The sequence below is a fragment of the Hesperophylax consimilis genome, chromosome 28 (genome assembly GCF_061612785.1).
Source record: "Hesperophylax consimilis isolate HC1 chromosome 28, BYU_Hcon_1.0, whole genome shotgun sequence".
Taxonomy (NCBI): Eukaryota; Metazoa; Arthropoda; class Insecta; order Trichoptera; family Limnephilidae; genus Hesperophylax; species Hesperophylax consimilis.
This window is the reverse complement of record NC_142863.1, coordinates 25,326,158-25,340,492: the sequence shown is the minus strand read 5'-3', so window position 1 is coordinate 25,340,492 and position 14,335 is coordinate 25,326,158. Positions and strand designations below refer to the sequence as shown.

The following is a 14,335-nucleotide window of genomic DNA, read 5'->3' as shown; positions in this document are numbered from 1 at the left end:
CACAGCATCCCCAAAGATGACTTTATGCCCTGTTTTTGGGGCGCCAATGGCAGACGCGATCGAGAAGGCGTTTAATAAATAAGCGTTTCTTTGCATCGGTTTACGGTCGGCCAATCGCGTGACGGTGGAAACCTTTTTCGGAACGGTTCACCGGCGGCCAATCGTGTACGGGTGGGTAATGGGTAACCGTTTAATGAGAAAGCGTTTAGGAAATAAGCGTTTCTTTTCATCGATTTACGAGCGGCCAATCGGGGCAGATGGAAGCTTTTCTTTGAATGGTTTACGGGCGGTCAATAGAGGACGGGCGGATAACCATTTAGTGAGAAAGTGTTTCGTTACATTGGTTTATGGGCAGAGTATTGCGTATGGGCGGATATGCATTTAAGGTGGAAGCGTTTAACGAGTAAGCGTTTCTTTGCGAGAAATTTTCGAGGTTTCAAAAATACAATTAAAATGATACATAATGTATTAGAACTTTTGCCTAAATTAAAAAAATAAGAAAATGTTATGAAAGTGGCCTATTCTTGAATTTTCTTTAGGTTTGAAAATCATATGCATAAAGAAAATTTAATTTAGCTTAACTACTATGTAAAATAGAGATAGAACCTTTTTATTTTGAAAATCGGCCTAACTCTGGGCAACGGGGTTCTACCTGAATATTTTATTTTATTATTTATTAGTTTATTTTTGGATAAATGCCATGTTTCTTTCATAGAATATTCTAAAACCTAAGCCTACTTTTTCGTAAATCTCATCTTTCTTTTATTTTCTCAGTTTCACGTACTTGCAGATGAAACTTTGTTGTCTTAAGCGTTTGAGCTCGAAATAGGTACAACGCAAATGGAACCATGTTACTCTAAACATAATTTTATCTATGGCAAATAGAACTAAGTCGCTCTTAACATTTGAAAGTTGGTCCTTTTCTTAATTGAAACCATATTTTTCTAAAACAATAATGAAATTAGAACTTTGCTGATTTATCTGGTTTTGAAGAGTTGGAGAATTCAACCATTGCACTTTTGTTTCCAGGGTTTATGATAAATGGACAAACAATGAGAATAATTTTATTTATAAATAATAAAAAAGGAAAACAATTTGTTTAAAGTCACTTTATTGAAATTTTTAAAGTCTACCGGTTTCCCAGCCCAGCCAATGCCCAGCATTCTACATAGGGCAAACATCACACAATATAGAAACTAGAATAAAAGAACACCTAACATTTCTAACCAGTTCGGGATTTTCAGAATTTGCAGAACATCTAATTAATAAAGATCACACTTTTAACCGTGACACGGGTACACACAAAAATGAGATAGGTTTACGACTTAACAATTTGGAAGCGTTGGAAATAAAAAAATCAGTCAATTCAAAGGCTGAAATCATCAATAATCAATTAAATTTAACATTCAGCCCTATAATAAATATGTTTCCTGTTATCCCTAACTCCCCACCCCCACTTCCCTCCCGCAACTGATACTGTCTCTCTCTGTTTTTCTCTCTCTCTCTATCTCTTTCTCTCTCAACTATTTGTTTATATATATGTGTATTATTCTGTATTTGTTAGTATTTTTATAACAGTCCTGATGATGGTACGGAGGTACCGAAACCGGCAGACTTTAAAAATTTCAATAAAGTGACTTTAAACAAAGTGTTTTTATTATTTAAAATGTCAAGTCACAATGTGTTTGCTTATTTGAAAAATTAATTTTATTTATCTTTATCTACGTACAGGTTCTTATGGCCTGCTCGAGTTTCGGAGTAGCGGTTTGCATGGTTATCATGGGTCTGTACCTCCAGCTGCAGTCACAGGGAGTGGACCTCAGCGCGGTGCAGTGGCTCCCGGTGCTCGCGCTGTCCCTCTGCGTGTTCACTTACACCATCGGCGCTGGGTCGGTTCCTTTCATCCTCATCTCGGATCTCCTCACTAATGAGGTAAGCGATGACCTGTGATACTAGTGTAAAGGGACTCGATTCTCGACGAAGTTATTCCACTCGAATAACGAGTGGTTCGACCCACTTTTTGTTCGAGTGGAATGACTTTTGAAATTTGGTGTATGTAAGTATTTACCTTCGACGAGGCTCAGGAATAAGAATGTCGAGCAATGTATGTAGGTCTGGATTATAGAATCGATACCCAGTACGCTCACGATTTTCGACATTCCGGATTCGACTCGTATCCATATGCAGGATCATATTATCTCGGAGACTAATTATCCGAACCGCGTAAACCAAGTTTCGTTTTGAAGAAGAGTGTATAAATAATACTTTACTATTCACTTTACGTTAAATGTGTATCTTAAAACTAAAAGTAATGAGGCTTTGAATTTTCCTGCAATTGCCTAAATGACGTATACGTGTTGGAAAAATACAACTATATTTATTACAAAAATGGGACAAAAGTTTAAAACGCGAAATTTCAAAAATAATGACACCGAAAATGTCGGGCCCGAGCCCAAAACCAATACGTATGTGGATACCTTCATAAATTCTTAAGACAAACCAAAAACTTGCATAGATATGGCTTTTACAGGAGGTGCGCAAATAATAATTTCAAAGCCATATATATATTTTTTTAAATTTTATTATTATTTTAGGACTAGGAGGATAGTGCGATCCCAGTCTGACATATTGCATGATCAGAAATAAGAACAATGACAAATAAAAATATATTTAAAAGGTAGTTACCTAAGGATAACATTAAAAAGCATTCAAAGTGAATAAGAAAAAATAAAGTTAAATTAAATGATCGCCCATTAGGAAGGTCTCCATCCATCGCTCATTAAGTGGAGAGCTGAGCCACTCGGAAGCAGCCACGATGATGACACGATGTGGAACATTTAGTGGTTCCTTGTTATGTGTGAACACGACGATGACTGATTTTTTGAAATTGTACAGCAAGTGATGTTAGTTTGTGTACTCTTTGCATATTTGCACAAGTTTTCTATTCGCTTTAATATTATTGAAGCATTGTCCGTAGATATGGCAACCAATTCTTGAATCGTTGAGCATTTGTAGGAGGTCGTTTATGTAAACATAAAATTATGTGTCCCACTTTTCATACCACATTCCTGAATTCAATAAATTTAAGTTGCAAAATGAATAAAACAATTCAATACAAAAGGAGAAGTTTTATGCATTGACCTAGACCAGAGGTTCCCAAAGTGGTCTATATGGACCCCCAGGGGTCGATATCGGCTTGCTGGGGGTCTATGTCAGAAAGAAAAAAATTTGGGGGTCCACGAGATTCAAATGGGGGTACATACGAGTGGACCCCCATTTACCTCAACTCAATATTTAGGAGTTCCGTAAATGACACAATACACCACAACACAAATAACACAGTTTACGTAATACTTATAATAGACTGAGAAATTACTTATTTGATATTTGTATGTTTACATATCGTAAAGTTGTTTATGTCTACGTTCCTTTTGTCGTCAGAATTAATATATTGATCCAAAACATTGCACATTGGAAGCCGCGAATTTTCCTAGTTCCCCAACTTGTTTTTGAAAAACGTCCAGGATAATGATGATTTTCAATATTTAGATGTACTTCACATAGACTTCAAAACTAAGTTTGAAGACATTTTGACTGTAGACATGGAATGTTGAAGAATCGGATATCATATGGCAAGAAGAACTGATCGGATTAAGCGCTAACAAAGAACTTAAGGGGCAATTCTGTAGGGCCAGCTACAGAAAGAAATTCGTTTTCATTTGGTGTAATACATCACAAAGGAGCCCCTGTCAGCACAATGCAAAAACAGAGGAACTATATCGCCACCCAGTTGTAGGGCAGGCAAGGGAAGGGAATCTTTTTACGAAAAAAATAAATGATTATCACATGGGACGTTAATAGTTCTAGGAAAATTCAATATTCAGCAGGCAGGGGGTCTGCGGAAAAAAAAAATATTTGGCAAGTGGTCTACGGGGCAAAAAAGTTTGGGAACCTCTGACCTAGACTTTACACGATTGACGTCCGACACTGCCAGCTATCTACAATAGTTTAGCCTGTCTATTAATACATGTTTTATTTTGTCGTCCACCAGGTTCGTAGTGTTGCTGGCATGGTCGTTGTGCAAGTTCTGTTCATCAATACCTTCATCCTTCTCCGATTCTATGGTCCAGCCGCAGCAGCCTTTGGCAGTCACTCCATCTTCTATTTCTTCAGCGTGTCTGCTACCCTCGGCGGTCTCGGCACCATCCTTCTCTTGCCTGAGACCAAAGGAAAATCCACAGAGGAAATTCAGGAGATCTTAAATAGATGATGTCTCCTTGACCAGTGTATAATAATATGAAGTCTTTCTATAATCTTACTTATTTATTAGGTATTACCACTACCTCAGTTTGGATAAAACGTGTGATAAAGTCAAATTTCCATGATTTTTTTTTGTTTATTTATAATATGTCTTTATGATATTATTTATTGGTCTTTGGTCTACATTATTTATATTTAGTTGCATTGCCAGTGAGGTAGACGTAATGAAATTCTGGTGAAGTCAAAAAAATACAAAAACTTAATGCAGTGAATTACTTAACGAAGTATTATATTGTAATTATGTTGGGCGTGTTATAAGCTGTTACAAAGATGTGTATATTTGACGTAACTAAATGGTACAAAAATGTTACTGTTCTAACTGATTGCCGATGAGTTGCCGGGCAATTAAATGCTGTCTTTAATTTATGATTTACATAAAGTATTTAGATTGTTTCTTTTACTGTCTACTTATTGTTGCATTTTATATTCAATCAAAATGTTCATTTTATAAAATATAATATAATATTAATATAATCCAACAGATATTTTTATAAAGAAGCGAAGTTAACAGTCCACAAAGCAGTGTTAGTACTTACCCTGATGTATGGAAGTGAGTTAGTTAGTTTTTTTTTTATAGTTGCCGAATACGTAACTTTGAGGTAACTTAATAATATAACGAGGTGTTAATAATATTCTTCGCGTAACCATTCTTTTACCTGTTGTAATTTGTCCTCGTATTGTCGAAATGTTGTAAGTACTTGCTGTAAGACAAAGGTTTTTCCAAAAATAAGGACTTCTGGAATCTGTATATTATTAAATCTTGAATTAAATAACACTTTTATAAAATATTGAAATAGAAACCAGCTGAACTGAATTTAAATTTCTACCCAAAATATGACGTTTAAGTAAATGAGCAATCATAGAAACGACAAAAGGTGCTGGCCTTTATCGTGCTATAAGAATACTTCATCGCTCATCTTTACTGAAACAGCAAGTAGTAGTTCAAGAAGTTCTGAAGGGAATGGTTGTTAATTGCAGTCAGCAGCACAATTGAGACAATACCATCTACCTATTAGTATTAGTGATTTTGTGTTTTAATAATTATACAAATAATTTACATTCAAATTACATCAAATAAAATTAATTTCAAAAACATACACAATCGAGATAGTATTGGCATACTATGCCAATTTTACGTAAAAATATAGGAAAAACGGTAAAATCTAGATGAATTCATTGAATTTCAACCGTATTAAGTAGTTTTATATATATTAATATTTTGAGGAATGGTGTCAATTAAAAAATATGGTAAATATAATCGTTCAAGTGGGTATGTTTTAAAATCAATTTTATTTGATTTAATTTTAATGTAAATTATTTTGATTTCCCCTGAATTTTTATTTTATTTTATTTGTGTATTTATAAAATATATAAATATTGTTTATATATATATTTTCCGGTTACTGCGGAAAAGCAGCTCCATTCCGGGTCCTAAACGTACAGCTGAGCAGTTACCTTTTTTTTCAATAAGTCATTTTTGTGGATAAGTTTAAAATGAGTTGTTTTAAATTTAAAAAAAGTTAATCTTTTCCACCCTCTAAATAAGAATCCATATCAGTAAAATCAATGACATGTTGTGAAAGTTTGTTCCATGTTTCCACTACTTTATTTGCAATTTGTGTTTCCTAGGATTGGATGCAAAAGATGTTTTGTAAATTTTTATGAGAGTTTTTTTTTGTAATTTTTTTTGTTGGTGGAGAAGATTTCTTGGATGCCAGGGCAACAGATAAAATTTTGAAAGTCTGAATCAAGTCGCCCATTTCTTTTAGTTAATCTTAGTTCCTTCAATCTAACTTCATATTGCTAAATATGATGTGGATATGTGTAACAAACTAATGATATATTGCAAATAAATGTTTTATTATTATTACTTTATTAAAAAATATAATCTGATTTTCAGTTATTTATTTAATAGCCGCACCAGCTTTTCCATTATAATTTATTTACATCACCGACAAAGATCACAATGATTTATTCGACAACTCAAGCTCATCGACTCAAGAGTTCTTGGATTTGTTGCATGGATTTGCCCTTAGTCTCGGGTATGAGGAAGATGGTGGAAAGACCGCCGATGGTCGCGGCTGCCCCGAAGAAGTAGAAGATGACGTGGTTTCCGAAGGCCAGCACGGCCGGGGCGAAGAAACGGAGGGACAGGAAACTGTTGATAAACATCACCTGCACCACCACCATACCGACCACGCTGCGCACCTGCACGTGAAAAATCAAACAGAAACATGAGTGTACTTAGGTACTAATTATTTAAGATAATTAAGTATGTATTATTAAGAATTAACGGTCCCGAGGGGCGATTACAGTTTACTTGAGGATAAGGGATATTCCTTGACGTTAAAATTCCGGTCCTCTTGAATGACAGCAGAATTGTATTTAACCTTACAATTAACGATTTTTTAGATGCAATTCCAGTTTTTCGGATGACAGCAAAAAATTCGTTAATTTTAAGTTAAAAGAAAAATTTTCCTTTTCCTATTGAGTTGAGTTAAGTTGAACCGGAATCTCTCCTCAGGACAAAATAGCGCAAATCTCTCGCACGTATATTTCAAAAGCTTACTTTTAGTAATAGGTTTGGAATTTGTTTTAGACATTTGGACATGCTTAATGATTTCGTATTACTAATGAAACGAACCCTTCAGAAATACTTTAATTAAACGAAAGAGTTTACCACTTCACAGACCTAGATTGGTCATTGATGTTTTTTTATTTTAATTTAATTTTTTGTATTTCGTTTTACAATTTATCTTTCATTTTACGCTGGTTGCTTATTTTTTAAAATATTGAGAAGAATTGTGATTTCTGTGTTATTTCATACATTTTTAACTCATGTGTTATGCTTATAACTTATTTTTAAATCAACACCGTGTAGGTACTTGCTCTACTATTGTTACAACAACAAATAGTTAACTCAACTGTATCATAATAATTTCACGTAAAACCACTGAGTAACTAACTAACTAACCATCACGCCGTTTCCCCGCAGGGGTATCTGATTCACTTGGTCGTGCCATGTCTTCCTCGGGCGTCCCCGACTTCTGCTACCATTCACATTTGCATCGTATATTCTCCTTACACTCCTTTCTTCGCTCATTCGCTCTACATGCCCAAACCATCTAAGCGTCCCTTTCTTGATCTTACTCATTACGCTTACATCAGCCTTACACTCTTTGCGGATATCCACATTCCTCACACGATCATACATGGTTTTACCACACATACGCCTCAGGGATCTCATTTCAACAGCATTCAATCTACTTTCATCCTTTCTTTGCCAGTTCCATGCCTCACTTCCATACATCAGGGTAGGTACCAGCACTCCATTGTGGACTGCTAACTTCGCTTCTTTGGACAATTTTTTGTTAGCGCCAACTGCGTTCAGTCCTCCATTAATGGAGTTACCTGCATTTAAATAAATAAATATCATCTTTTTGGAATTCTGTATCGAGTCACTAAACCATTAAACAACCCAATATCACTCAAATTCTTATACACATTCTCCAGCTCGGTTCTGTATATTAGAGTCCAATATATTTCTATATTCACAAGATCGTATCTAACGGAGATTAACAAACAATATCCTATAAAATCGGAATGTACACATTGCTATATATACCGACTATAAGAAACTCCGAAAATATTTAAAATCTGAAATATTAAAAATTCATTCAACTATTCCAATTCGCCTCATTAGATCGCGGTGACGACCAAAAAAATTATGGTACATATTCCAAGAGGACTATCTTTAAATAATTCTGTACGCCTTTACCGAAGAATTTATGAGAACAAATCTTTATGCTGCATGAAACCATGTGTTCGCTGTGCATTCTCATGTACAGAAACCACAGTTATTAAAAAAGAATAAATTTATTAATTGTTTCAATATGTTCATTTATTCTTATCGACGTGGGGTCCATAAAACAGAAAAGTTTTATTTATTTAATATGGCGCCTCAGTTCATCCACTTACCTCATTAGTTAATAGATCAGATATCAGAATGAATGGTACAGAACCAGCGCCGACGGTGTAGGAAAACACGCAGAGGGAGAGTGCAACAACTGGTACCCACTGATATGAGATTAGGTCCACTCCTTGAGATTGCAAGAGAAAGTAGGTTCCCATGATAAACATGAAGAATGCTACGAGAAAACTTGAACTCGCCATTAAAACCTGCAAAAGAAAAGTTCAAGAAATCAATTATCAAGAAAATATTTCAATTAAGTTTGCATGTAACGAAAACGTACGAGTGTTATGACCAGCAAAGTGAAATATGATCATGAGCACCAGCTTCCACTTCCAGTACCTCGTTTGGGAGTGAACGAGCTTTAAAAAAACACTTGGGATACCAAATTACTTCATCTAATCGAACCGAATGGACTTTTTGAATGCCTTAAAATGTGTCTGCCGGTATGAAACCCGTGGGAATTTCGTCGTTACAGAAATTTTGAATAATTGTCCCATTTTTCGCAAATTACGTCACATCCATGGAAATGATTTGTTGCGATGGGAGTCAATTAATACAGCTGATAAAACTGCCATTTTCGTGCTTTTGCCAGTGAGACAGATTTTTAAGTTTCTTTTTGTGGGTGTGGTTGTTGACGCAAATATATTCATCTCCCTTTAACGTATGTTGATGCATTACTCCACCCAATTTCCAATTACCCATTTACCTGTCCCTGTCTGACAGTGCGGAGTACCTACAAACCTACATTAGTGACATTGCAATAATTTACTATCTATTAAGAAAACCAGTACAGTTTAGATGTTAGGTTTTCTCTCAGTGCATTTAATTCGAGTCTATTACGGAAGCTACACAGGGATCATCGCAGTAACCTTCAAGGACGTAATATCGATTTTCAACAAGACGTATGTATCAAAGACCAAGTGTAAGTCAGAACCCTTTCCAATTCTAACTGTTAATCACAGCTACCCAACAGTTGTCAAATATTGATTACGGTCCACAATAAAAACACAAATTGATTTGCAGACAAGTTTTGTGACTCCATATGTTATTTCTGACATGCAGGGTTTGGCATTACGTATAAGCACACCAGCGCGTCAGTTGTCCGTGAGTCATATCATGAAACGTTAGAGTCTTAGAAAAGACAATAATTAGTTTGTTCGCAGATAAAACTGCCAGTATGGTAAAAATAAAACAAACAATGTCACGTACCTTTCTTCCCGATCGCTCGATCAGTGAAGTAACGCTGAGCGCTCCCATGATCTGGATGCAGCCGTAGATCGCAGCCGCCCCCTCCGCAGACAGGTTGCCCGCGCCGCTCTCCAGGAAGATGGAGACGGAGTAGCTGTGCACGGCGATCATACCCATCCAACCTTGGATTGCCATGGACATGACACAGAGCAGGAAGCCACGACGAAGGGGCTTCGAAAGGACTGGAATTGATCATAAATTTCATCAGAAGTGGAATCATTATTATCCATATTATACTATATTTTTGGGTTATTATGACGTGTTGCTCCTTCCCTTTCTCGTTTCAGACAGCATCACGGTGTCTATCGTCAGGGCAGAAATATAGATTGTGGTGAAGTTTGTGTTTATGTATGCTGAAGTAATAGCCGTATTGCACGCTATATTTCTCTTAGGGCCGGAATTTCAATATAATAATTAGTATATTTAATATATAATATGTATATATATAATTTCTTTATTTAGAAAAATTCAAACAGAAAAATCAGAAAAAATAGATCATATCTAGGACTTGAACCCTTGCATTTGTAGAGCGTGCCCTACCTTTTGAACCCAGGACCCTTGTCTTTCCGGGGCACGTTCTACTAAGCTACCGGAAAGGCAGTGGATCTGGATTCAAGTCCTAGATGTGACAGTATCTTTTTTCTGATTTTTCCGTTTCAAATTTTTGTTTAAGAATCACTAATATTGTCTTCAATTATAAAAAAAAAAGAAAATGTGAATGATATCTCACCGAGTTGTTTGGCGGCTTGTATCCTGGAAGGGTTCTCCACCTTGGTGGCCTCCTGAAGTCTCATCAGCTCTTTTCTTACAGCCAGGTCGTTTGGATCTGCTCTCCATAGCCAGGCGACAGATTCGGCAGCTTTCTGGAATTTACAGATTTTTCGTAATTATAATATTTTATTTATGGGAATAACTTCTGATGGTTATAATACCCATCAATGTTATATTTTATCATCGAAGAAGGAGATAAAAATATGTTTAATCACTCGGCTATGGAGACGTTAACAGTCCTAAGACAGAGATCCTGGGTTTGATTCCCAGTTGCGACCGTCACCTTTTTATATATTCTGTGTTTTGTTCTGTTTCATGTTTCGTTTGGATATTCTTCTTCATCTACTATAATATTTGTATCTCCATTCGGTTTGATTTACAAAAATATCCATAATAATTACATGGTATCTGAAATAGGCTAACAACTGTCTGCCTACAATACATATATATATATATTGTGTAATTCATCGTTATTGGCAAAGTGGTAAGCACGAGAAACAGAAATATCACTGTAAATAAAAATAATTTATTCAAATTTGGTAGTTGTTAAAACTATCAAAATTCTATTGTTGTAGGACTCTATCTATTCACACATCATATTAATTACTTAGCCGAGGATAAAAATAATTTAACGATGCTAGTTCAAACACCTAATAAAATGTAACAATGTATATAAATAGAAAGATACGCAATTCTCAAGAAGACAATAAAATAATTTTTATTAAAGTCCACCGTCCAAGGTCAATTTATTCTTCAAAAATAAAAACATATGTTTGTTAAAGAGGCAAAAATGAACTATACAAATAACATTTATCAATAATGGTAGTGATAATAATGTTTACACTCCAAATGACGACATATATAATGATTAATCTAGTAAAAAGGCTGTCTCACTTCTAATTTTCCAGTTCAGATCAGACAAATTATTCGACACTTTGGAATTTCAATTTTCACAAAGGAATACATGGCACTACCAAGTGAATCAAATATTGAGCTAGGTAATGTTAAGAGTCAGAATAACAGATCACGGGGAGTGGAGGTGGCTTAGTCACATTGGAAATTGGAATGGTGGTCACGATTCTCAGCAATGAAGAAAATACTAAAGAAGAAGTCTGACGGGACTATGAAGAAAATACTAAAGAAGAAGTCTGACGGGATGATGTAGCAAGAAGCATGTGCCGAAACAGAGTTATGTGCACAATTCTGCGAGGATACAGCCGAGTTAAAACTTGACACGCGTGGTGCTGACGAGTCTTACGGCTATCTGACCCAGATGACGATGGGAGAACGCCAGGCTCTTAATATCTAGTCATAAAACACGACTATATAGCCATTTGCAGTAACTCAACGTATTGGTTTTGATTTCTGGTCACCAGTTATTTTTCTTATCTACCACGTGTTTATAAAATTATTTTTTCTCACTCACTTCTAGTTTTCCTTTCCGCACAAGCCAAAAGGGTGACTCTGGTACAAACAGGAATAAGACGGAGCTCAGAACCGCAAAGATTAACAGCATCACCGCGCCGGCTTTGTAAGAGATGAACCCGCCCACGACATAGGAGGCCGTGATCCCGATGGTATAGCCCAGGGTGAGCATGGCGCCCAGTACCCCGCGGTTGCGGTCTTCCGAGATCTCTCCAACGTAGGAGGGGATGTTTCCCAGTGCTAGAGCAATGCCGATTCCCATCATGAAGCGGCCGAACAACAGATGGTATACGTTGTCGGATGTGAGGATTATGATGGCATTAATCTGAAAAAAAGTTTTTCTAATATATTAACTATTTAAAATTATAAGAAATATTTTATTGATAAGGAAATCAACAATCATGAAAATGAGGTCCTGCTAGTGTCATCGGGACCATGTTGGCTAAAGAAGGAGGAAACGCATTACAACATAATTAACCAAAAATTTATCATAAAATAATATTGAAGGGTTTTCAAACCCGTTTACACCCTACATTAAGCTTGTCAACGTGTCGACAAAAGGTTATTGAACTAATGCAGATTTTTTTTTGATCTAAGGGAAACAGAGTCGTAATTATTTTTATTGTGATAAAATAATATGAGTTACATTTTACATTTGCATTTTAAAAAATATTATAATTTTATTATTAGTCACTTCACCCTGTGAAGTGACCATGTTGCTGTGGCTCAGCCATTTTGAGCAGATAGAGAAACAATGGCGCTTGTTGCTTTTACGTCCAACAGATGGCGCTGTTTTTAAAAACATGTTCTAACCTGTCATAGGTGTCTTCTATATAATCATATAAAAAAACACACACGTTTTAGAATGCAACATTGTGACAAAAATTCGCAGCAATCGGTTCAGAACTTTCGGAGATTTAAGATTTTGAACAAACAAACATTTAGGGTAAATCTCTTTAAGGTCACGATTGGTTTGGATTGGATTGCATTCTCCGTCACTCCCTCGCCACATCTTCAATTAAAAAAGCGAGTACAGATATTTACCCCATAAGGTATCCCAGCGGTCATGGCGCAGACCTTGCGGCCCAGGGTCTCCGTGTACAAGGCCACTAGCGGCGTGCAGAATAGGCCTGACAGCGCGAAGATGCCCGCCATCCAAGAGGCCAGGTTGGTGGCTAGGTCAGGATCCAACGGGGCAAGCAGACCACCCTCGGCTCGCATTTGCGGCAGGGCGGGAGATAACCATCCCACGCCCATGCCGGAGTTCAAGGCTCCAATGTTACCTGAGAATTTTTTATTAAACAAATTTAAGTACTTAGATCACAAAATTTAGAGCCTTAACAAAAAAAACCACTCCACATTCGTTAAACGGTGATTTTGTTACACAGTATATAAAGTATTTAAAAGTTAGAATTTGGGTTGGTAAGAACAATAAATAACATTAACTCAAAATTGTTTTTTGAGGGATATAAAATATTCTTCAAGCGCCAAAACAACGGTTGACAGCTGTTTATAAGTCTATCGAAATATCTTCACAGATTATGTTTTGTTCATAAAATTTTCAATTTACTATTACATTTGTGGTATTCAACATATTTACAACTTATTTGTGTTATTTTTCGTCAATTTTAGCATTTGCAAAAACCAACTCTCATGTTATGCCATAAAGTTAGGTTTAAAAAGTTATCCCTTTATTCAAATTGAATTTTAGGGTCTATATTTTACTATAAATTCTTTACAGGTATGTTTTTTTTATAACATTAATACCTAAGGCACGTGTTGCTAACCATGTATCGAAGAAATACACGTTTTAAAATGTGCAAGCAATGCGTTAAACATTTCTAATATTTAATGTTGTTTTCATGAAATAAAGAACAAGTCCAAAAAAACTTTAAATTTTTTTGTACCAACTAGTTGTAAAGTGGTGTGACAGTTTTCTTGCAAACTTGATAAATAAAACTTCTGTGTACTTTGAATTTCGATCTCACTGAAATTTTCATGTTTGAAATTAATAAATGCGCTTTTTAAGTGTTCATGTATATTTAGAATACAAAATCTAAAAGGTAATTTTATCTTGTTTCTAAAATGGTATTCGTTTTTACGACATCTTCCAAATTATAGAACATTTAACTCGATGGAAATTCGGTGAGAAATTATTATTATTTGAAGTTTGCACAACAGATAAACTACGCCATGTGACTGGATAAGTACAGTGTATATTATGTCTTATGTATCTTTCCATTAGCTATTTTATGCCCGTTTCTATTTTACGTTTCAATTAATAAGGTTTTCACATACACGGTTGTTAATCAATTGAATAAAATTTTCGCCACGTTTTTTAGTAAAACCGCAATAGACTGCATATTACTAAATATATGGTATTTTGGTATTTTCTGATATAAGATGATAAAAGTTTATATTTATATTATTATTGTCAATTTTTGATTTCTTTATAGTCTTACAACAAAACTCTTTTGTAACCGAGACCTAAACCTAATATTAACAATCGCAATGTTTCGTTGATGGGTTTTTTCTCTTCTTCTGTATGGCACGGAAGCCTGTAAGCCACTAAAACATGTATTGACACGGAGAAAAATT

General features: G+C 35.5%; 2 protein-coding genes across 2 annotated transcripts in view; one reads left to right on the top strand and one right to left on the bottom strand.

Annotated features, from left to right (window-relative positions):
- LOC149410424 (uncharacterized) overlaps positions 1–4,571 on the top strand; it is a 41,385-nt gene extending 36,814 nt beyond the window's left edge. The window contains exons 20-21 of the mRNA XM_089648638.1: positions 1,732–1,932; positions 4,052–4,571. Coding sequence (XP_089504764.1) covers positions 1,732–1,932; positions 4,052–4,270 — 420 coding nt within the window. The 3' untranslated portion in view covers positions 4,271–4,571. The remainder of the gene's footprint in view (positions 1–1,731; positions 1,933–4,051) is intronic.
- Positions 4,572–6,250: 1,679 nt separating this feature from the next.
- On the bottom strand, positions 6,251–13,014 carry LOC149410423 (facilitated trehalose transporter Tret1-like). The gene is made up of 6 exons (XM_089648637.1): positions 12,782–13,014; positions 11,739–12,062; positions 10,272–10,404; positions 9,503–9,723; positions 8,299–8,499; positions 6,251–6,528 (listed from the first exon to the last, which is right to left on the bottom strand). Exons 1-6 carry the CDS (start codon positions 12,992–12,994, stop codon positions 6,310–6,312), a joined length of 1,311 nt encoding a protein of 436 aa, XP_089504763.1. The 5' UTR covers positions 12,995–13,014; the 3' UTR covers positions 6,251–6,309.
- Between the last annotated feature and the right edge of the window lie 1,321 nt (positions 13,015–14,335).